Raw genomic sequence first — 24,881 nt, forward strand, 5'->3', positions numbered from 1 at the left:
CGTTGGATAGCTATTTATTAGGAGCAAACGCTTCTTGTATATTTTCCCATAAATTGGGTAATAAATTGTGTTTTTGTGCACAAAAAAATGGCTTTGCTGTAAACCATATTTTAGGAGCATAGTACAGGACACAGACGCAATATTTATGAACTCTGGGTTATAGGCTGGGGCCTTCAGGTCACTGCATACTGGCAAGCTTTTGAGGACATGTCCCCTAGGCATCTGACCCCTATAACCTTTCCCCACTCAGAGTCCTCAGTTTTGTAGCAAGCAATGCAGAGTGACCAAGAAATGGAAGAGAAATTGGCATGGGTCTTGTACTACACTCAAATATATGGAATTCACAGGAAAGTCATAATTCCTTTTATCCTAGCCGTACAGGACACAGGCTGAATATATAATATATATAACCCTGGGATGACCCCAAGCAATGCATGAGAGGGATGGGCAACAGCTAGGCAAACATAACTGTGCCAGAACGAGTCAGCATACTGCACAGTGCAACCCTGGTACCAAAAGTTGCACCCAGAGAAGATTGGACATCCACTTGGTAGAACTTTGAATAGGTATGAACAGAGGACCAGCTGGGCAACAGAGGCTTGATGTCGGGAAATGCCAGAAAACACCCATCGACCTGGTGGAGTGAGTGCATAAAACCCGGAGATTCTGTCTTCCCGATATAAGCTGATGCTTTGAGGTAGATTCTGATGGCTCTGACTATGTCCAGGCAGCGAAAAGAAATTTCCTTTGGAGCAGAGAAAGTGAAAGACTATGTTGTCACTGAGGTGGAAAACTAATACCCACCTTAGGGAGAAAAGATGGTCTTGGGTGTAGGACTACCTTGTCATTGTGAAGGAGGAGTTGTTCCTTACAAAAGAGTTGCCACAGCTGTGGTGTTGTCTGATTGCACCCTGATTTGGTATCCATGCTGAAGAGGTATCCAGTGGTACAGCAACATCCTAGAGCTCAGAAAAAATAGGGGTTGAGGAGCTTGGTTTCATCTGAAACGATGATTAAGTGCAACATTCCTCTGCAGCTCGAAAAGACTGGTATCTGCCATTATCACCTTTTAGAGATGTATGGCAAAAACTACTTCCAAGACTTTTAACGACTGTGTTGAAAATCCACTAAGCTAGGCAAGTTCCTGCTTGGGTGGATAAGGGCATGGGTAGGTTGGGAGAAGGAACTTGCTTGTTCTATGCCAACACAGTTGTGTTTGAGAGGTCTCTTTGAATTCACATCCCGAGTGTAATTTCTAAAAGAGAGCAGCTTTCTGGAAGGAAGACTTTTGCATGGGCTGTATCTAAACTTAGGCCCAAGTATATCAGGCAAAGAGAGAGATGGAGATCACATTTTGGAAGTTGATCACCCAAGCAAAAGCATGAAGGATCCGCATTGAACTGTGTTTTTTTTGTCGATAGCTGGAAGGAAGATGGGTGCTTCAGAAGAAATTCATTTAGTTTACCTGCAACCAGGACGTCCTGAGTTCTTAGAAAGGCAAGAAGAGGTGCAAGGACTTTTGCGAATACTGTGGGGACAGAGGATAGGCCAAATGGCAGCGATACAAAATGGAAATAACGCTGACGTGGTGAATAAAAGAGGAAATTTAAGGATAGGCATGTTGGATGTCTACAGATGTCAAGTAGTCCCCTTTTTTTCAGAGAGGCAATAACCGACCTTGCAGATTTTATGCAAGATTTTGGAATTTGAAGGTATTTGTTTATGAATTTAAAGTGTAAGTTCACCTTTACAGAAAATCTGTAAGGTGAACTTACACTCGACCCCCCCTCCCCATCACCCCCGGCCCCGCTAACCTGGAGTCCAGCGATCCCCCGCACTGACAGCTCGTATTGCCGCTTTACTGGTCCGGGGATTTGAAATCCCTGTGGCTCTCTCCTCTTTGCCCGCAGTGACCAGGCGGGCAATGTGGGTTCTGATTGTTAGGTGCTGCCCATGTGACATTGGCTCCCGCTGCTGTCAAACAAATCCAATGACGCGGGCGCCAGGGCAGAGGTAGAGTCCGGCATTCTGTGTCTATGGGCACAAATGCTGGACCCGGGTGCACGCCCGCAAGGTAACCCCCAGGGAGAGCAGGGGGTTTACCGATGCGAGGAGGAGCCAACTTATGAACATGCAAAAACGTGTCTAAAGTGTAGACACAGAACTTGCCACACATCGCCATTTGGCTTGGGAAATGCTATAAAGTTTGAAATACCCACCATGAAACCTTTCTGCCTCTGATTTTGGATCAGGGGCAATGACACCATGAGAGCGCAACAGGTCCAGCACAGCAAAGAGTGCTGATTTTTTGTCAGGTGCAGCTGGCACGTTTGACGACATGAAGCATAGAGGAGGCAAGACACGAAATTCCAGTTTGTAGCTTGGGTCAAGTTTTGCTATATGCCAGTGTCTAATCATCTGCAGGTAGAGCAAAATTAACCCTTTTGTGTCCTGTAATGTATGATTAACAAACTATGCAGGAGAGTGGAGGTTTTATGTGGGAAAAGCACTTTTTTTTAACCCCTTGGCACACAAATATATGGCCTCTCGGTGCTTGGTCCTTGGCGCTGAGAGGCCGCATATTTGCGTGAATCGCTGCCGCGAGCACAACTCCAGCCTTCAACACGTGCATACATGCCAAAAATTTGAAAAGACCAACATCTTTTAGCTGAATGAACCAACCCACAGATAAATTCACTGCTGCCTGGTAATTGGGAAAATTCTAAAAAGGCTCCTGAAAAGGGAAAAGTAAAAAAATATGCAATTACCAGCTCACCTTGACAGTAGTCAACAAGTGCTGCAAGTGTTTTCAATCTAATTTTGGGATCATACGTCCATACCAAAAGGCGACGAAGAGTTAAACTACTTTCAAGTCCCAAGTTAACACCTTGATCATCTTCTGCCTGTAACTTTTGTGACAAAAGAACACATTTATTGTAATATTTACATTTTCATACAGTCCTAAGCAAAGAGTCTGAGTATGCCTGGCTGAATTCAGTTTTAATAAAACAACTTCTGAAGGGAATAAACTTACAGAAAATATTTTGGAAAATACATAAGTATATGATAAGTACAAGTCTATGAAATGTCATTTGTAAGGGGGGGGTCAAACATTCAGCGCAAGCAATATTACTTTAGAGGTGTTCAGCAAAGAACAATGGGAACAGAATTTCCTAAAGCAAGAATATAATACAGACCAAGACCACAACTTGTGACTTCAGGATGGCAAGTGAGAGAAGATTAGGAGAACACCCTAACATCCTCTACTTCCATGTTCTCTAACTCCCTTGGTGATCATTCCTCCCCATTCATACAAGCTCACGTTTCTCTGGCGATTCCATCCAGAGCTGCATGCTCCAGTTTTATTACATCAAACCCATTGTGTTCTATATTTGAAAATCAATGTCCCTTTTCGCCAGAGTTTTTAGATAAAAAAGGTCTAAATCACTAACCACAGAATAGGCAACATTATATGTTTCAGGAAAAGCTAATTATTATCTAACAATTTACTAAAAGTGTCCTGTAATATAACATACCTGAGAATGCAGAACTGAAAGAAGGCGATAATATTCTTTAAGTTCCTGATGTAATGCAGCACAAAAACTCTGTTAAACAAAGATAATATTAATAAATTACAGCATCTTTATTTATAAAGAAAATAGAAAAAGTACAACATTTTGAAGTTTCAATTATGTGTTGGAAGAGCTCAAAAGCTGACATTTGGGAAAGAGATTACAGGTGTCCCCTTCTTTTAAATTTAGCCTCTAAACGCGAACTTGATTTCTGCTGTAAAATCACCCATCCAACTTAACCACTTCCAGACCCCCACCGTGGCTATATATTGGTACTTTGGCGTTAAATACCATTGTTAAGGCAACAGATCTATATAACCCCGGTATTTTTCTCCACAGCAGGCGGTCCGCTTTAGGATAAAAGTGGTCTCCAATGCGGATTCGCCGCAAGATCACTTTTATGGGTGGCTTGAGAGGTGCACCCTCCCGTCGTGTCCCAGTGGTCTCCACTGCTTACCGGTGCCACAACAGGAATAAAAGTGATCCAAAAATATATTTTTTAAAAGGGACGGTGTAAAAATGTAAAATAGAAAAGTTAAATAAATAAGAAAAAAATTACAGCGCCCCGTCCATCCTTGCTCACGTGCAGAAGCAAACACATATATACAAACGTCACGACCACATATGTAAATGGCGTTGTTAGAGCGAGAGCAATAATTTTAGCAAAAGACCTCCTCTGTAACTCTAAACTGGTAACCTGTAGAAATTTCTAAACGTCGCCTATGGAGATGCTCCTGTAGATTTACGTTGGCAGAATGGCTGGGCTGGGCAAAGTGACATATATATATATATATATATAACACATATACACACACACACGTTAGAGGTCGATCGATATGGATTTTTCTCTGGCCGATGCCAATATTTAGAAATCGGGGGGCCAATGGCCGATATATGATGCCGATTTTTGCGGCCGATATTTTAGGCCGTTTTATTTATTTATTTTGGCAGGTGGCACTGACAGGTGGCACTGGCTCGTGGCACTTACAGGTGACACTGGCAGGTGGCACTAATTGGCACTGGCAGGTTGCACTAGCAGATGGCACTGATTGGTAGGTGGCACTGGCAGGCACTAACAGGAGGCACTGGCAAGTGGTACTGGTTGGCACTGATTATGGGTGGCAAGTGGTACTAATTGGCACTGGCAGGTTGCACTAGCAGATGGCACCAATTGGTAAGTGGCACTGGCAGGCACTAACAGGAGGCACTGGCAAGTGGTACTGGTTGGCACTGATTGGCAGGTGGCACTTTTGGGCACTGGCAGGTGGCACTAATTGACACTGGCAGGAGGCACTGGATGGCACTTGCAGGTGGCACTAACAGGTGACACTGGCAAGTGGCACTGATTGGCAGGTGGCACTAATTGGCACTGAATGGCAATAGTTAGCACTGGCAGATGGCACTGGTTGGTACTGATTGGCAGGTGGCACTAATTGGCACTAGCACTGGATGGCAATAGTTAGCACTGCCAGATGGCACTGGTTGGCGATGGCAGGTGGCACCGGATGGCATTGGCAGGTGGCACTGGAAGTCATTAGCAGGTGGCACTGGCAGGTTTCACAGCTGATAATGTAGCTGTGTGAAACTGCTCTCTGCAGCACCATGTGAAAAACTGTATCTAGAGAGAGAGGAGCTCAGATTCAGCGTGATGTCGGAAGTGGGCGGGACCCGGGGTGGTCGGGCCCCAGCAGCTATCCAGTCAATGATTGGGCAGTTAAAGAAAGGGGCAGGGCCACATACATGTAGCGGTCCGCCTAGACCTCATCCCATTGGCTGGTGTTGGATAGCTGGGTCCCGCCCACCCTGACATCAGACCTCGCTAATGACAGCTCCTTTCTCTCTCTCTCCTTAATGATTCACACACGTGGCGCTGCTCTGCAGACAGTGTGGAGAAGGGAGGAGGAACCCCACGTTCCTCCTCCCTTCTCCACACTCTGCTGACACAGATGCAGATGTGTTAAATAGCGGCCACATTCGGATAATAATCGGCCGATGCCAATTTCTCCAAAATGGCCGAATATCGGCCGACCTCTAATATACGTCACTTTGAAATTCCCACCACGCGGGCGCAAGCTCCGTGACCGTGCCCGCGGGACCACAGACTTGATATCCACCGGTGTCCTGCGATCGAGTCACAGAGCTGAAGAACGGGGAGAGGCAAGTGTAAACATGCATCTCCCCGTTCTGCCTAGTGACACTGCCACCGATTGTCTGTCCCTTGTGATCGGAAACCGCGATCAGTGATGTGTCACATGTAGCCACGCCCCTTAACAGTAAGAATCACTTCGTAGGGCACACTTAACCCCTTCAGCGCCACCTAGTGGTTAACCCCTTCAATACCAGTGTCATTTTCACAGTAAACAATGCATTTTTATAGCACTAATCGCTGTAAAAATGACAATGGTCCCAAAAATGTGTCAAAATTGTCCGATGTGTCCGCCATAATGTCGCAGTCACAAAAAAAAATTACTGATCACCGCCATTACTAGTAAAAAAAAAAATAATAATAATAATAATAATAAATATGCCATAAAACGACCCCCTATTTTGTAAACGCTATAACTTTTGCGCAAACCAATCAATAAACGCAAATTGAATTTTTTTTACCAAAAATATGCAGATCACGTATCGGCCTAAACTGAGCAAAAAAATCGTTTTTATATATTTTTGGGGGATATTTATTATAGCAAAAAGTAAAAAATATTGCTTTTGACTGCCCTCTGCAAACCGCTGTGGGTGTCAATACAATCTTAAAAACACCCCCAGATCGTTCACAGATCGTACGATGAACACCCATGCATTACGATTCCCGTGCGGTGGAAAAAAAGGCCCTACAACTGTATGGCTGAACTCGCATTGCACAGACATTGCATGTAATCGGCACAGCAGTGCGGGTGCAATTCACATGCGATGTCTGTGCTTGCAATAGTGTGAACCCAGGTTTAATGTCCATTATCTGGGCACTGGTGCACTTAAAGCATTGGAAGGTTCGGATAATATATCCAACATAAAACATATGTTAACATAAAGAAGCAGACAGGCTGTTTATGCATAAATACAATATTCATACTTGTCCAACAAGTCCAAAAGCTCGGTCTAAACTCCTTTGGTCTGTGTATTTTCTTATTTTATTGTGAAGCCATCCTAACTCTGCAAGCCTTCCAGTGGTATCTTTAAGCGATTTTGATACAGCCACCTGTTATTAGAAGAAAAAAAAAAGTAAAAAAAATAAATAAAATAAAAAAAATCATAGAAAGACCTCTTTAAATCCAAAGTATGGACATGGAAAACAAGAGCTGTGAGGCTGTTCCATATGAGAAGCAAAGCATAAACTTGTTCAATTTAAAGATAGCAATCACAAGGTAAAACAATTTAGAAATAAAACATCCACACGCTACAATTTATTTTTTACTTGGCTAATCTATACAAGAAGAAACATTTTACATTCTATTTAAAAGATTTAAAATTCCTTCTCCTCTAGATGGAACACATTCAGGCCTGGCTATCTTTTCTCACGATTTGTTCCTGCATTGTTACAAAGGTATATTTAATTTGACCATCATGTAGTACTACAACTATTGGTAAAAACCATAAACACCATAAAAAAAAATATATATATGACACACACTTTTAATGAAATGCACGTTGCAGTAATGCAATTATGATTGTTAAGTTTCAAATAGCACTAAACCAATAATTCACCATGTACACCAGGTGGCAGTAGTAACCCACAAAACCAAATTCATATCTCTCTCTCTCTCGCTCTCTCTCTCGTAAATATTTTATTATATCTTTTCATGTGACAACACTAAAGAAATTACACTTTGCTACAATGTAATGTAGTGAGTGTACAGCTTGTATAACAGTGTAAATTTGCTGTCCCCTCAAAATAACTCACACAGCCAATAATGTCTAAACCGTTGGCAACAAAAGTGAGAACACCCCTAAGTGAAAATGTCCAAATTGGGCCCAAAGTGTCAATATTTTGTGTGGCCACCATTATTTCCCAGCACTGATTTAACTCTCTTGGGCATGGAGTTCATCAGAGCATCACAGGTTGCCACTGGAGTCCTCTTCCACTCCTCCATGACGACATCACGGAGCTGGTAGATGTTAGAGACCTTGTGCTTCTCCACCTTCCATTTGATGATGCCCCACAGATACTCAATAGGGTTTAGGTCTGGAGAAATACTTGGCCAGTCCATCACCCTTACCCTCAGGTTCTTTAGCAAGGCAGTGGTTGTATGTTTGGGGTCGCTATGGGGAGGGTATCATGCTCTGCTTCAGTATGTCACAGAGCATGTTGGCATTCATGGTGCCCTCAATGAACTGTAGCTCCCCAGTGCTGGCAGCACTCATGCAGCCCCAGACTATGACACTCCCACCACCATGCTTGACTGTAGGCAAGACAAACTTGTCTTTGTACTCCTCACCTGGTTGCCGCCACACACGCTTGACACCATCTGAACCAAATAAGTTTATCTTGGTCTCATCAGACCACAGGATATGGTTCCAGTAATCCATATCCTTATGCCCCGTACACACGATCGGAATTTCCAATGGACTTTTTCCATTGGATTTTCCGATCGTGTGTAGCCCCATCAGAGTTTTTTCATCGGAAATTCCAATGAATTCCATCGGAGTTTAGATATAGAACATGTTAAATTTTTTTCCGATGGAATTACGTCTGAATTCCGATGTGATTTGGCCGGGCAAATACCAGATCGTGTGTACACGGCATAAGTCTTCATCAAACTGTTTGCAGACTTTCTTGTGCATGATCTTTAGAAGAGGCTTCCTTATGGGACGACAGCCATGGAGACCAATTTGGTGCAGCGTATGGGCTGAGCACTCATAGTCTGACCCTCCAACCCTTCAACCTCTTCAGCAATGCTGGCAGCACTCATACGTCTAATTTCCAAAGACAACCTCTGGATATGCACACAACAAAAATGAAAATTGCCCATGGAACTTTTAAAGAGTACACCTCAAACGTACAAACCTCAGGATATGCCGCTGAGCACGTGCACACAACTTCTTTGGTCGACCATGGCGAGGCCTGTTCTGAGTAGATCCTGTCCTGTTAAAGCGCTGTATGGTCTTGGCCACCATGCTGCAGCTCAGTTTCAGGGTCTTTCCAATCTTCTTATAGCCTAAGCCATATTTATGCAGAGCAACAATTATTTTTTCAGATCCTCAGAGTTCTTTGCCATGAGGTGCCATGTTGAACTTCCAGTACGATAGAGTGAGAGCGATAACACTAAATTTAACACACCTGCTCCCCAGTCACACCTGAGACCTTGTAACACTAACGAGTCACATGACACAGGAGGAGAGAAAATGGCTAATTTGAATATTTTCACTTAGGGGTGTACTCACTTTTGTTGCCAGTGGTTTAGACATTAATGGCTGTATTCAAATAAGGGGATCGGGTAACAAACCCTGGGACTTTAAACGGTGTCAAAGTAAATAGATCAAAAAGTATTGAATATAAATAAAAATATAATTTATTGAAAGATACAATATTTCACAACATTGAAGCATGACAGTGTTGATCCTTGTAGTCATATAGCGGCTTGGATGAACCAAACAGCGCCCAGACCTGTTAGAAAGTGCCCGACATGTTTCGCTAACAGCTTCATCAGGAGCATATAAACAGGGGAGGCTACAAGGGATAAACAAAGAACAACATGAATATTCATACATATAGATCGTAGGCGATCTATATGTATGAATATTCATGTTGTTCTTTGTTTATCCCTTGTAGCCTCCCCTGTTTATATGCTCCTGATGAAGCTGTTAGCGAAACATGTCGGGCACTTTCTAACAGGTCTGGGCGCTGTTTGGTTCATCCAAGCGGCTATATGACTACAAGGATCAACACTGTCATGCTTCAATGTTGTGAAATATTGTATCTTTCAATAAATTATATTTTTATTTATATTCAATACCTTTTGATCTATTTACTTTGACACCGTTTAAAGTCCCAGGGTTTGTTACCCGATCCCCTTATTTGAATTCTTCATTTGTTACGGGATGTGGTGTCTCTTGATTTGACTCCCTATGCCTCATTCACTTTATTAATGGCTGTATGTTGAGTGATTTTGAGGGGATAGCATATTTACATTGTATTAAAAGCTGTACACTCACTGATTTACATTGTAGCAAAGTGTAATTTCTTATGAAAAGATATCAATATATTTACAAAAAATGTGAGAGGTGTAATCACGAGAGAGAGAGAGAGAGAGAGAGAGAGAGAGAGAGAGAGAGAGAGAGAGAGAGAGAGAGAGAGAGATTTTTACTCCTAGGCTAGATTAATATATTGTGTACACTACTGAATGAGAAAAATGTTATTGTACATAATATTTATTTGTGAAAACTCAATTCTAAAGTTTGTGGTACATCCACTCCCTACAGCAATTATTTTTATGTTTTTAATTCCCAGAATAAATAGGTTTTTCTTTGGGTGTCCTCTGGATAGGCGAGCAACTACTAGAGGGTCCTCTCTCTCTTCTTTAGACGTTGTCTATCCTCAATACTGTACAGCATTTAGGTTGGGATGTTGGCACCATGTTTTGCAGTATTGTACTGGGTGCCCAGGTTGAGATGATGCACCCCAGGGAAAGTGTCCTTGATGGTCTGGGAAGTGGTTATACAACAATAGGCACCAGTAAACCCAGAAGGAGTTTGGCACTGGAGGGAGTTAAGGCGGCACCAAAATGTGGAAGGGGCAAGTTGTGCTTTGCAACTACTTTGAAGAGGAGTTTTAATATTTTAATTGAAACGTTTTCTCAGTATCAAAACATAGGAATGAACTGTTACCCTGATCTGGCTACAATTGAGTTAATATTTTTTTTCCCCCTTTAAAAAACCATGCAATCTTTACCTTGCTGTCAACTTTGTAGCAGTTTTCAGAATTACACATTTTAATGCACTTTCCATCTATGCCTTGGAAAACATAAAGAATATCTCTTACGAGAGAGGACTCCGTTATTTCAACAGAACCTATAAAAAAATTAAAGCAGAGCACAAAATAAAATGTACGAAAACCAAACATTTTCACCTCATCACAGACATGAGGTCAAGTGGGCGTGAATATATTCCTCAAATACCCATAACATAAATGAAAACAAAAAAAAAAGTATTATTTGTAATTATGAAATATTGCATATTCAAATTTCGCCGTTTTCTACCTAGCCAGCAGATAAAATTCTTGTCTCATTTTTACCTTTTTCAAGTGTCACTAAACCCACTTAAGGACCGAGCCTCTTTTTCAGACTCTGTGTTTACACGTTAAAAACAAGTGTTTTGCTAGAAAATTACTTCGAACCCCCAAACATCATACTTTTTTTTTTCTTGCACCCTAAAGAGTAAACTGGCGGTCATTGCAATACTTTATGTCGCAACGAATTTGTGCAGCGGTCTTACAAGCGCACTTTTTTTGGAAAAAATACACTTTTTTAAAATAAAAAAATAAAGTTAGCCCACGTTTTATATTGTGAAAGATATTGTTACACCGAGTAAGTCGATACCCAACATGTCACGCTTCAAAATTGCGCCCGCTTGTGGAATTCCGTCAAACTTTTACCCTTTAAAATCTCCATAGGCGACGTTTAAAAAATTCTACAGGTTGCATTGTTTACAGTGGAGGTCTAGGGCTAGAATTATTGCTCTCGCTCTAGTGATCGCGGCAATACCTCAATACCTCACAAGTGGTTAAGCAGTCAAAATGTTTTAACCAGCAATAAATCTGAACCCATGTAATGTATCACCCTCTTGAAAGTTCAAAGCAGCACCACTGACAGGCACACACAAGAGCATAAGAGGTAAGTAATGGAGAACAGAATAAAAAAAATAAAAATAAAAAAATCCATGCCAGCAGCCCTGACATAAACCACCTATAAACTCGCTGCACTGAATTGTGTACAGCTCAGATATAATAGAATAAAAGTGGAATTCCTGATTTAACATGCACCCATGTTCCTCAGTAGTATAATATTTCAGTAATTGACTTTGCTTTTTTGCCTGGAATTGCTTTTCTTTGCAATATTGAGTAAAACCACATCATCTGTAGTTCTTGTAGAAACAGATTTGCAGGTCCGTACCTAAAAAGTCTTGCCTAGCAGCACAGTGACTTTATATATAGATTGCAGTTTAATGCAAACCTATTCATCTTAGGTTTATTCAATATAGTATCAAGCATAGGTTTATGCTTTATTTCAGGCTCTATAGCAGCCTCTCTCACGGAGGAACCTTTGAAAGAACTTTCAGGTCTAATAATACATCTAACAGCTTATCAAGAGCAGTAAATTATAGATACGAGTAACACATGTGGCTGTACTTACTATATCTGAAACTCTCTATACTACAAAATTAAATTTAAAACATTCTTATTTTTATATCGAGCCATAAATATTTCCAGCGGCTCATGGAAGCCGCAGCAACCTCTGGAGGAAAGGCTGCTCTATGGGATTTTAAGAAACATTTAAGTCTAAAGTTTATGAAAACTAACAGGAAATGTATCTTATTTGCTCTCTTATGGTCTGCTAAAGATAGCATTTTGTTATATCAATTCAACAAGTTCCAGAAAAATGCTGTTCATCCAACCAGAAATCTTGTGAGCCAATTACCGTCCACAAAGGAAGAGAGTATGTGAAGTTAAAGCAGACCTTCAGTCATTGTTTTTAACGTTCCATCTATTAAATCCTCTGCACTTGTTTTAACTTTAGATAGTAAAACTTTTTTTTTCCTGCCAGTAAATACCTTATACAGCCCACTTCCTGTTTCTTGTCTGGTCATTAGCCTAGGCTTATGACATTATGCACAGCTCTCTCTCTCCTAATACCACGTACACGCGGTTGTTTTTTGTGATGAAAAAAAAAACAACGTTTTTCAAACTTTATTTTAAAGAACGACGTAGCATACACACCATCGTTTTTTCAAAATGCTCTCGCAAAGCGCGGTTGCGTTCAGCACGTACGGCGGCACTCTGTTCCATTTAAGCTCGCATCATAACTTGCTTCTGAGCATGCACGGGTTTAAAAACATTGTTTTAAATGTCGTTTTAGCCTACACACGATCATTTTTTATGACACAAAAAACGACGTTTTGAAAAACGACATAAAAAATTGAAGCATGTTCGAATTTTTTTTTGTCGTTTTTCAGAAGACATAAAACGACGTTTTCCCCACACACGGTCATTTTAAATTACGTTTTTAAAAATTTCGGGTTTTTTTATCACAAAAAAACGACCGTGTGTATGCGGCATAAGAGTTTGCCAGGAAGGGAGGAATGAGCCATAAGAGGATCAATTAGAGCTGCAGAGCTGTAGGTGTGTGTCTGCGTAAATCCAGGAAGTAATCAGACAGCAGCTTCAGCTGCCCGCAGTTAAAATAGTTGCAGCCAGACTCAGTGGAGGGAGATTTCTGCAGCACATTTGGCAAGTACAGAATCACAGTATATATAAAACAATATGCAAAGTGGTTGGAGGGAAGCATCAAAATGGAAAAGATGTTTGTATTACAAATTATGCGAGCAGACTGCAGTTCCTCTTGCGATCATGCAACGCTGTACCCAAATAACATTTTTATCATTCAGCTTTCTTTTGGTGGTATTTAAATCACCGCTGTTTTTTTTTTTTGCCAATATGCGCTGATGAGGCAGTACTAATGGGCACTGGTAGGCATTGATGAGGCGGCACTTATAAGACAGAACTGGTGAGGTGGCACTGATATGCCTCACTGATGGGCACAGATGGGTGGCACTAAAGAGCAGGCACTGAAAGGCAGCGCTGACTGGCATCACTGCTGGGCACTGTTGGGGCTGCAGCGATGATCAGTGCCCCGATTACCTGTAAAGGTCCCCCTGCAAGGAGAGGCCGCTTATCAGCTCTCCTGAGGCGAGGAGAGACGATTACTGGCACTTCCATATTTACATGTGATCGGCTGTGATTGGAGCACATCTTTAGCGAGATCACGCCATGTCCCAGGGACATGGCGCCCCTACGATCGTTCTGCTGCAGACGCGTGAGAGCAGTGGCGACGTCATAGGATGTCTTCCCAAAACAAGAGGGGATCCCGCCCACCATCATTTGACTATACGGTGGGTGGGAGGTGTTTAAAGTGGTAGTAAACCCAAAATGTAATCCAGTATAAATCGCAGCTTACAAATCATTAACTGTGGTAGCTACATTTGTTTTCATTTTTAGACTTTTTTACCCTCCATTTTCATCTGGTGATCTGACCAGTAACACACCTCCTGTATTAGAGTGCCCCCACTGGGTGACAGAACACAGGGGCACAGCAGCACTGTTAATCTTGGGGAGGGGTGTGTCTGCATACACTAACAAACTGAAGCCAAACTAATGTAGTATAAAGAACAATATGAAAAAAAGGGCAGGTGTGAAAGAGAAGGACTCACCACTTGTCTCTCCTTCCCTCCTGGTTCTTGGCACATTGCGGGACACAGTGTTTGGAAAGCCCTTGTTGGTGAGATTTTGCAAAGCTGGCTGCTGTCCAGTTGCTAAAGTCCATGCAAGACGCGTACCCAATTGTTGACGGAGGGAATCTCCAACTGCTGAGGTTTGATATGACTGACTAGAAGAAAAAAGTAAAAACAGAATGTGCTTGGTAATGTCAAATGCCTGCAATGAGATGAATATCCATTTTTGTTTTTTTAACTAGCCTAATTGGCCTAACTTTCCCCCACCAGGTATAAACTCAAAAATACTTAAACTGTAAAATGGTTAAAACATACTTATAAAACTTCAATATAGTCCCCCTGAACATTCCACAGGCATAGTTCTTAATTAAAACAGCAAATGCATAACCATTTCTTTACAAAGTAATTTTGGAAGCGGTTTAATTTTTTGTGTAGTAATTTTGTTGGTGTGATTTTAACCAGTTGGGTCACCTGTGCCATTTTAAAATGGTACTGTGATAGCAGAGATTTGTCCCAGTGGCATTTTTAAAAATGCACCCAGTGTCAGCAGCTCCTACAGGTCCTAGAGAGGGTGAAGGCCAGAAATGCCAGCTGTCTGCAACAGTGAGCATCCAGCACTAAACCCAGGGGGATAAAAACGGTCAGCTCTTTTTTAGATTCTGATGCTTTTACAGGTTGCTTTAGGCTCTGTTCACACCTAGGCGTATATACGCCTGAAGCGCGACGCTGCAGCAGCCCCTAAGACGCTGGAGGGATGATTTTACATTGCCCTCTATGAAGATGGTTCACATCTCCACGCCGAACGCTGTACGCCTGCCGCTTGAAAACAAGTCCCGGACCTTTTTTTCAGGCGGCTTTCGGCGTTCAGCATAGGAGATGTGGACCTGGGGGTAAGCTGCATTCACAATCGCAGCGTTTTGTCGCCGCAAATCGCGGTACAAAACGCCGCAATTTGTCGCCGCAATTCGCGGGACAAAAACGCCGCGATTAGGTACACCAAGGTGTGAATGCAGCCTTATAGTGAACAGGGCTGAAACTTTTCTATTCAGAGTGCCTAAGGCCAAGTTCTGATCACGACCTTATTGTAGGAAGGCCAGAATGCAAGGCACAGAGTAATCTCTGGGACTGAAGTGTATGTATTCACAACAGGCAAAGAAGGATTTCCAGATAACAGAACTTTCTGATGGTGGCATTTCTTGCTTTTAGCAAGGTAGGTATGACCGAATCTGACTCCTATGTCCCTTAAGACTTGGGCTTTAACAGCCATGTCGTTAAATCCATAAACTGAGCACTCAGGATGGAACAGTAAGACAGCATAAAGTTAAAGAGTGCCGCGCTTAAGAACAGTCTGAGAATAATAGAAACAAGGGGGTGTGGTGTGTTAAATAATACATTTTAAATTTATAGAGACTGCTGCCCCCCCGATAAGTGATCCCCTAAAGGACACAAAAGAATTGAAAGAAAGTGTGAGGGTCGTGGCGCTGTCTCAGCTGTGGCTGAATATATCAATAAATGATACAATAAACTTGTGTGTAATCCGGGAGGTGATCTAAACAGTACAAGTGCCTAGAAAGTATCTAATGTAAGTAAATATGAGTGTGAATATTGTGCAGTCCAACACTCAGACATAGAATATGCTATATACAATGAACACAAATAAACATCAAAGGTATAAGTGTAAAATGTGTGTGACGGTCAGTCACAAAAGTACCCAATATAAGCACTAGGTGGCATCAAAACTGAGAAATGCCAAGTGTGTGTGACGGTCAGTCACAAAGGTAGTCAGACCAATAGATGCACTGAGTAAAAACCAATACAAAAATAAACAAAAAAGCAATAAATGTAAGGTGACAAATGGCCACCTGCCAGCACTAACTACGCTGGATCAGCATCGACTGTGCACAGGTGGACAGCTCAAAAGGTGTTGGTTGTAATAGTCATCAATTAGTCCAAAAATAATAAATTCAAAAAATAGTTCAATAATCCACGTATGATGATCGAATACATAAATCAAAAATAAGTGGTAGAGTTCGTGAGCAGGTGATTCCAATCAAAGTGAGTGATCACAGTATACAGTTGGTGAAGGTTCACGCAGTGATTCCGGTGCTCCCCCTCCTGGGTCCCCACTCACCAGAGGCACTCACCAGGGGTAAAGTGCATATAAGTGTATAGTCTCCAACGGCAGGGCTTTCTCCTTCCTGGGTCCTCTGGATGGTAATTCCAATCCCGATGGTTCAGATCACCTTGACCTTCCGAGTTCCTCCAGGATGAATGAACTCATATAGCGTAGTATGTTCAAGTGCAGAGATAGCTGCATATCTGTTTTATGTCATTTTTGTTTTTAATTCTTTTTATTGGGAACTTGGTTCCAGTTTTATCATTTAATTGTTGTACTAAGTTGCCTATTCTGTGCATGCCATGAGTGGCAGTGCGAATAAATTACCTCATACTTGTTGAACATACTACGCTATATGAGTTCATTTTTTCTCCTGGAGGAACTCGGAAGGTCAAGGTGATCTGAACCATCGGGATTGGAATTACCATCCAGAGGACCCAGGAAGGAGAAAGCCCTGCCGTTGGAGACTATACACTTATATGCACTTTACCCCTGCAGGGGTGAGTGCCTCTGGTGAGTGGGGACCCAGGAGGGGGAGCACCGGAATCACTGCGTGAACCTTCACCAACTGTATACTGTGATCACTCACTTTGATTGGAATCACCTGCTCACGAACACTACCACTTATTTTTGATTTTTGTATTTGATCATCATACGTGGATTATTGAACTATTTTTTGAATTTATTATTTTTGGACTAATTGATGACTATTACAACCAACACCTTTTGAGCTGTCCACCTGTGCACAGCCGATCCTGATCCAGCGTATTTAGTGCTGGCAGGTGGCCATTTGTCACCTTACATTTATTGCTTTTTTGTTTATTTTTGTATTGGTTTTTACTCAGTGCATCTATTGGTCTGACTACCTTTGTGACTGACCGTCACACACACTTGGCATTTCTCAGTTTTGATGCCACCTAGTGCTTATATTGGGTACTTTTGTGACTGACCGTCACACACATTTTACACCTATACCTTTGATGTTTATTTGTGTTCATTGTATATAGCATATTCTATGTCTGAGTGTTAGACTGCACAATATTCACACTCATATTTACTTACACTAGATACTTTCTAGGCACTTGTACTGTTTAGATCACCTCCCGGATTACACACAAGTTTATTGTATCATTTATTGATATATTCAGCCACAGCTGAGACAGCGCCACGACCCTCACACTTTCTTTCAGTAAGACAGCATGTCTGGCCTGTTGGGTAGAGGCCAGGGGTCATCTCCTTGTAGGCCTATTATGTCAGTTTTCCAGGTTCTTCTGGGTTTGATGCAATGACAATCATTGTCTTCTTCGCTTGTTCCGTCTTGTGGCGCAGACCAGGTAGAATTCACACTGGGGGGGAGGCATGGATTAGCCTGAACGAAGCTTGAGGCATCAGTGCTAGAGGGTCCTTGTTCCTCATCACAAACAGATAGTTTGCTATTCATGCAGGAGGAAAGCATATCAACATCCTAATTTCCCTATATCTAACATACCAGGTTTAAGATGTCCGAGTGAAGGGCCCATTCCCCTTGATACAGCCAGGTGGTGGCGGCTGAGATAAGCAGCTTTCCAATCATCCACTCCCAAGTCATCAGCCATAGAGATTGTTGAGTCTCCAACCATGACATGATTTGGCTTTCCCCAGTCAAGGCTGCATGACTCCTGGTGCACCCTTAATGTAAGGCCGTGGCATTGTCTAACTGCACCACAAAGATAACGCTGTCCAATCAGGCATGCTCTGAGCCATCCCAGAAGCCCTGCACAATGAACAGGCAGAAGAGATTGGATTTTTAAATGCCCAGACTGCTACACTGGATGCATAGGCACCAATAGTACATCAACCATGGGAGGTAAATACAGTGAGAACCAAGGGGGTGGGGAGGGGGTGGGTGTCAGGTAATTTTTTATGAAAAGGTGAACATTTAAATCCAAGAGTGATTTCCCCATAAGGAAAAAGAGGTCCATCACATTAAGACACTAGCAAATAACTGAGGACTCAGAGGCGTGCCCTCAAAAGCTTCCTGGAATTCAATCACCTCAAGGTACAAGGCTAGAACTATAATTAATCAGCCTGTGACCTGTACTGTATGATTACAATACATATGCACCCAAATTTGCTTTTAAATGAAAGCTCTATGTGTCCTGAAGATAAACGATGCACTGTATAATGCATCATTGTAGACTACAAACGCTAAGGTGGAACCAATAACAAACGCTCTGGGACTCAAGGGAGTTGAGCGAGAAAAAAGGGTCATTGACAGCAGACGTTAAATTCCATTACACGTGTATAAGAATTCAAATATTACTTGAAATTAACAAAAACCTTCAACACAGGCTCTAAATGAAATTTTTACTTGAAAGCAGCTTAAAACTCTGTACCTGACCACTTGTACCTACAGGTAAGCCTATAATAAGGCTTACCTGTAGGTACTGTGAATGTCTCCTAAACTTGCACCGTTTAGGAGACAGTCCGGCTTACAGTGCCAGACCTTCAGAGCTCATGCCAAAAATGCCGTCTCCCACGCGCATGGGTGGGAGTGACATCATCGCGGCTCCGGCCAATTGCATAGCCGGAGCTTGCAAACTCAGAAGACAAACAGGGGGAACATGTCAGCCCTCTCAGCAGTGACTTTACAGCACTGGAGGGCTTTCTTCCAAAGTGAGTATTTCATAATGTGCTAGTATGCATTGCATACTAGCACATCATGCCATTGCCTTGCAGTTTTTTTTTTTTTTTTTTTTAAATAGGCAGTTTACAACCCCTTTAAATGATACATTTACATTTGTACATTTCCTGCAATACACAAATTCTAGATTAGTTATCAATGCAATATATCAGAATGTGGCCAGCATATCTACTGAAACACTTCTGAGATAAGCGTTTTCAGCCAGTCTGAGTAGACACAAAGGGCCAGATCCACGTAGCGTATCCTAGTAACGCTACGCCGCCGCAACTTTGAGAGGCAAATGCTGTATTCACAAAGCATTTGCCTCTAAAGTTACGGTGGCGTAATTCTCCCGGCGTAAGTGCGCGCAATTCAAATCAATGTGATGGGGGCGTGTTTTATGTCAATACGTCGTGACCCGACGTAAATGACGTTTTTTTTTTTTTAACGGTGCATGCGCCGTCCGTGGGGGTATCCCAGTGCGCATACTCGAAATTAAACCGGAACAAGCCAATGCTTACGACGGTGACGTCATTCTACGCAAATCCCTATTCGCAAACGACGTAACATTTTCAAAGTTTGACACGGGAACGACCGCCATACTTAACATAGGATACGCCTCATATAGCAGGGGTAACTATACGCCGGAAAAAGCCGAACGCAAACGACGTAAAAAAAAAAAAATTCGCCGGCCGGACGTACGTTCGTGGATCGCCGTATCTAGCTAATTTGCATACTCGACACGGAATTCGATGGAAACGCCACCTAGCGGCCAGTGTAAATATGCACCTAAGACGTACGCCTGTCGGATCAAGCCCAGATTCCGTTGCATCTTGTTTTGTGGATACAAAACAGAGATACGACGCGGGAACTTTGAAATGACGCGGCGTATCCATAGATACGCCGGCGTAATTCGTTTGAGGATCTGGCCCAAAGTCTTGTATTGAGAAAGACTATTAAGCAGACACAGTAACCCAAATTATAAAAACCAACTCAACAAGGTAACTAGATTGGTCTTATTGTTGAAAACACCCACCAATAAGAAATAACTACTGGACATTAAATTTTTGTTTGGAACCTCTTGAGCTTTATTTTTAAATCGCTTCTTGTGTCTTATTATTAGACATTATTAGAGTGAGGAAGGGTTAAGATCCTACAATGGAAGAGTTAGAAATGCTGTTTATATTCCTGTTGGTGAGATTTTCCACCAACTTTAAAAGGATAAGTACACTTTTGGGAACACGTTACACCCGTTTTTAGGGTGGAACATGTAACATGTTCTCCCTCCTGCAGCTTCTTAACTATCTGCTGTATCTAGTGACAGCAAGCGGAGATCTTATTATCCCGCTGGTTGACACTATTTAAAAAAAAAAAAAAAGAAGTTCTGCGAATGGGAAACTACAAGCACCAACAGCCTCTTTTGATGGTATTTGATCACCAATGTGTTTTTTATTTTTTGCTAAAAAGGAACAATATTTTTTTTTCAAACGGGTAATTTTTCTACTTCACTAATGTGCGCTGATGAGGCTGCATTGATGGGCAATGATAGGCTGCACTGATAGCACTGATGGGGTGGCAATCATGAGGCGACACTGTTGGGCAATTATGAGGAGGCACTGATGGGTGGCACGGATAGGCACTGATTGGCAGCTGGTGGCACGGATTAGCAGCACTTGTGGGCAATTATGGATGGCACAGATCAGGACGATCGTGGGGAGAAAAAAAGCCAATAACTTTTGTTTACTTTCTGATCAGCTATCATTGGCTGACAGCTGATCATGTGGTAAATGGCACGCGGTGACTGGCCCTTTACCCTGTTCTTTGATCAGCCGTGTCCGAAGGACTCTGTGATCACAGTGGGCGCCGGCCAGTGTGATCACAGGAGGATGTCTGACGCCCTCCCAGCCCTGGAAGTCCACGCTGTAGCCGTCATTCAGCTACAGAGTAGGTGGAGAGTGGGTAAAATAAACACAAAAAGGAACAAACATAGAAAAACAACAAAACATAACAAAGGTTCCAACCCTACACTAATCCATCCAAATAAACTTCCAGAATACTACTAAACACATATTGTATACAGTGCCACATTTTGGTCATGTTACAACCAAAAATGTAAATGTATTTTATTGGAATTTTATGTGATAGACCAACACAAAGTGACACATAATTGTGAAGTGGAAGGAAAATGATAAATGGTTTTCAATTTTTTTTACAAATAAAATATGTGAAAAGTGTGGTGTGCATTTGTATTCAGCCCCCCTGAGTCAATACTTTGTAGAACAGTTTTTCCCAACCTTTTTCAAGTCGGGCGCCCTTGAAAAGTATGTTCAGTCATGAGACACCCCTGTCCAAGGCTTGGTTCACATTACTGTAGGGGTTATTTACTAAAGGCAAATCCACTTTGCACTACAAGTGCAAACTACGGGGCAGATCCACAGAGATCTGCATCCGCGCAGCGTATCAGAGATACGCTACGCCGCCGTACCTTACCTGGCTTTAAATCGAATCCTTAAAGATTTTGCGCCCTAAGTTACGGCGCCGTAGTCTATCTCTGGCGGCGGAATTCAAATTGACGATTAGGGGGCATGTTTCATTTAAATGAAGCGCGTCTCCGCGACGAATGAACTGCGCATGCGCCGTCCCGAAATTTCTCGCCGTGCATTGCGCTAAATGACGTCACTAGGACGTAATTTTTTTTAAAATAGACGTGAATTACGTCCATCCCGATTCACGAACGACTTACGCAAAAAAAAAATCTAATTAAACGCGGGAACGGCGGCCATACTTAACATGGCAAGTCTAACTATGCGCCGCAAAACACCAGCTTTAACTATACGCCGAAAAAAAGAGATTTTTAATACAGCTTACCTGTAAAATCTTTTTCTTGGAGTACATCACGGGACACAGAGCGACATTCATTACTATATGGGTTATATGGAGTACCTTCAGGTGATGGACACTGGCAATCTCAAACAGGAAATGCCCCTCCCTATATAACCCCCTCCCATAGGAGGAGTACCTCAGTTTTGTAGCAAGCAGTATGTCTCCCAAAATGGTCCCCATAAGAGGGGTGGGAGCTCTGTGTCCCGTGATGTACTCCAAGAAAAAGATTTTACAGGTAAGCTGTATTAAAAATCCCTTTTTCTTTATCGTACATCACGGGACACAGAGCGACATTCATTACTATATGGGATGTCCCAAAGCAATGCTTACAATGAGGGGAGGGAGAACATCTCCAAGACAAAAGGATTTAATTTAGAGAATACTCAAATCATAATAAATCCAACTTAGTTGAGAAAAATAATCTTAAATTTTAAATTTAACTCAAAAAAGAGGAGCCCCCGGAATCCGAGGGTCTCAAACTGCAGCCTGCAGCACTGCCTGCCCAAAGGCTGTATCAGAATTCCTTCTTACGTCCAACTGGTAGAATTTTGTAAACGTGTGGACAGAAGACCAGGTTGCCGCCTTGCAAACCTGAGCCATAGAGATCTGGTGGTGTGCTGCCCAGGAGGCGCCCATGGCCCTAGTAGAATGAGCCTTTAATGATACTGGAGGAGGCAACCCTTTCAAGCCGTAGGCCTGAGTGATTAATTGCTTAATCCACCTAGAAATGGTGGACTTTGCAGCTGCCTGCCCCTTCTTGGGCCCATCCGGTAATATGAACAGCACATCTGTTTTCCGGATCTTCTTTGTAGCTTTAAGATAGGCCTTCATGGCCCTGACGATATCCAAGGTATGCAGCAACCCTTCCTTTCTGGAAGTAGGTTTAGGGAAGAAGGATGGCAATACCAAATCCTGGTTCAAATGAAAACTGGATATAACCTTCGGTAGGAAGGAAGGATGAGGGCGGAGAACGACCCTGTCCTTATGAAAAATAAGATATGGTTCCTTACAGGATAAGGCCGCCAGTTCCGATACTCTTCTTGCGGAAACTATGGCGACCAAAAATACTAACTTCCTTGTCAGTAAAACCAAAGGAATTTCAGCCAACGGCTCAAACGGTTGTTTCTGTAAACTTGACAGAACAAGGTTTAAATCCCACGGGCAAAGCGGGGATTTAACTGGAGGTTTAATACGTAAGACCCCTTGAAGGAAGGTCTTAACCAGCGAGTGGGTGGGTGGCCAGCGGCCGCTGAAACCACACTGACAGAGCAGAAATCTGTCCCTTGATTGTGCTTAATGCCAATCCTTTATCCACTCCTAGCTGGAGAAAACTTAAAACTCTATCAATGGTGAATTTGCGAGGAAGCCATAGCTTGGACTCACACCAACCTACATAGGCCTTCCAGACCCTGTGATAAATCACCCTAGAGACCGGTTTCCTGGCTCTGATTAGGGTAGAGATTACTTTCTGAGACAGACCTCTACCCCTGAGAATCAGGGATTCAGCTTCCAGGCCGTCAAATTTAGATGCCGTAAGGCAGGGTGGAGGATCGGACCTTGCGATAGCAGGTCTGGCCGTAGAGGAAGAGTCCAAGGGTCTCCCACTACCATCCTTAAGATTAGTGAGTACCATGCCCTTCTGGGCCATGCTGGAGCTACCAGGATGACTGGTATGTGCTCCACCCTGATCCTGCGCAGCAGGCGGGGTAGTAACTGAAGCGGGGGAAACGCATAAAGAAGTTTGAACTGATGCCAAGGGCAAACCAGCGCATCGGTTCCGCAGGCCATCGGATCCCTTGAGCGGGACATGAACCTGTCTAGCTTCTTGTTGAGTCTCGATGCCATGACATCCACGTCCGGCACTCCCCATCTTTGGCAGAGTGCTTGAAAGATTTGTGGATGCAGAGACCATTCCCCCGGCCATAGAGTCTGGCGGCTTAAGAAGTCCGCCTGAAAGTTGTCCACTCCGGGAATGAATATTGCCGATATGCAGGGCACATGAGCCTCTGCCCATAGGAGAATCAAGCTCACCTCTCTCTGAGCGGCTTGACTCCTGGTTCCCCCTTGGTGATTTATGTATGCCACGGCCGTAGCATTGTCCGATTGAATTCTCACCGGGAACCCCTGCAATTTTGACGTCCAAGCCCTGAGGGCTAGTCGAGCAGCTCTGAGCTCCAAGATGTTGATGGGCAACTGCTCCTCTAGCTTTGCCCAAGTACCTTGGCGAGTGCAACCATCCAAAATTGCTCCCCAGCCTGTCAGGCTGGCGTCTGTGGTCACTATCTTCCAAGCCACTGGGCTGAAAGATCTCCCCTTCAGTAGGTTCTGAGGGTCTAACCACCAACACAGACTTTGTCGGACTCTTGATGAGAGCGGCAATGGGATATCCAAGGCCTGTGGCCTTCTGCTCCATGCTGACAGGATGGCTGCCTGCAGGATGCGAGTGTGACTCTGGGTGTATGGTACCGCCTCGAATGTGGCCACCATCTTGCCTAGTAACCTCATACATAGGCGAATAGTCGGTTCCTTTTTGCTTAGAACCAGTAGGATTAATTCCTTGATGGCTTTGACCTTCCTCAGAGGTAGAAACACTCTTTGTTGTTCTGTGTCTAATCTCATGCCGAGATATTCCAACTGCCTTGTGGGCAGGAAAGCTGACTTTTCTCGATTTAGGACCCAGCCGAACTTCTCGAGGTATTGGACCGTGAGGGCCACTGCTCGCTCCAAGCCGGGAGACGAGTGATCTATGACTAGGAGGTCGTCCAGGTATGCTAGGATCGTGACCCCTTGGATCCTTAGTTTGGCTAGGATTGGAGCTAGGACCTTCGTGAACACCCGGGGGGCCGTAGCCAACCCGAAGGGAAGCGCCACGAATTGGAAGTGACGCGAAGCCACCATGAAGCGTAGATATTTTTGATGTGGCTGATAAATTGGAACATGAAGGTAGGCATCCTTTATGTCTATGGACGCCATGAAGTCGTCCTTTTGGAGTGTGGCAGCTGCTGACCGCACGGATTCCATCCGAAATGAGCGGATCTTTAGGTATGCATTTACCATCTTTAGGTCCAAAATTGGCCTGACATCTCCATTGGACTTCGGGATGATGAATAGGTTGGAGTAGAAACCTAGTCCGTGTTCCAGGACTGGTACCTCTACTATTACTTCCTGGGAAAGTAGATGATTTAATGCCGACATTAATGCGGCTCCT

At 43.1% G+C, this 24,881-nt stretch overlaps 1 protein-coding gene across 1 annotated transcript in view; it reads right to left on the bottom strand.

Annotated features, from left to right (window-relative positions):
• Nucleotides 1–24,881, bottom strand: part of TUBGCP3 (tubulin gamma complex associated protein 3) — a 134,264-nt gene that overhangs the window by 63,903 nt on the left and 45,480 nt on the right. The window contains exons 6-10 of the mRNA XM_040336227.1: nt 13,992–14,167; nt 10,459–10,577; nt 6,643–6,768; nt 3,537–3,605; nt 2,777–2,909 (exon numbers count right to left, since the gene is read on the bottom strand). Of these exons, the coding sequence (XP_040192161.1) occupies nt 2,777–2,909; nt 3,537–3,605; nt 6,643–6,768; nt 10,459–10,577; nt 13,992–14,167 (623 nt within the window). The remainder of the gene's footprint in view (nt 1–2,776; nt 2,910–3,536; nt 3,606–6,642; nt 6,769–10,458; nt 10,578–13,991; nt 14,168–24,881) is intronic.

This window comes from Rana temporaria, chromosome 2, assembly GCF_905171775.1.
Source record: "Rana temporaria chromosome 2, aRanTem1.1, whole genome shotgun sequence".
NCBI classification, from domain to species: domain Eukaryota; kingdom Metazoa; phylum Chordata; class Amphibia; order Anura; family Ranidae; genus Rana; species Rana temporaria.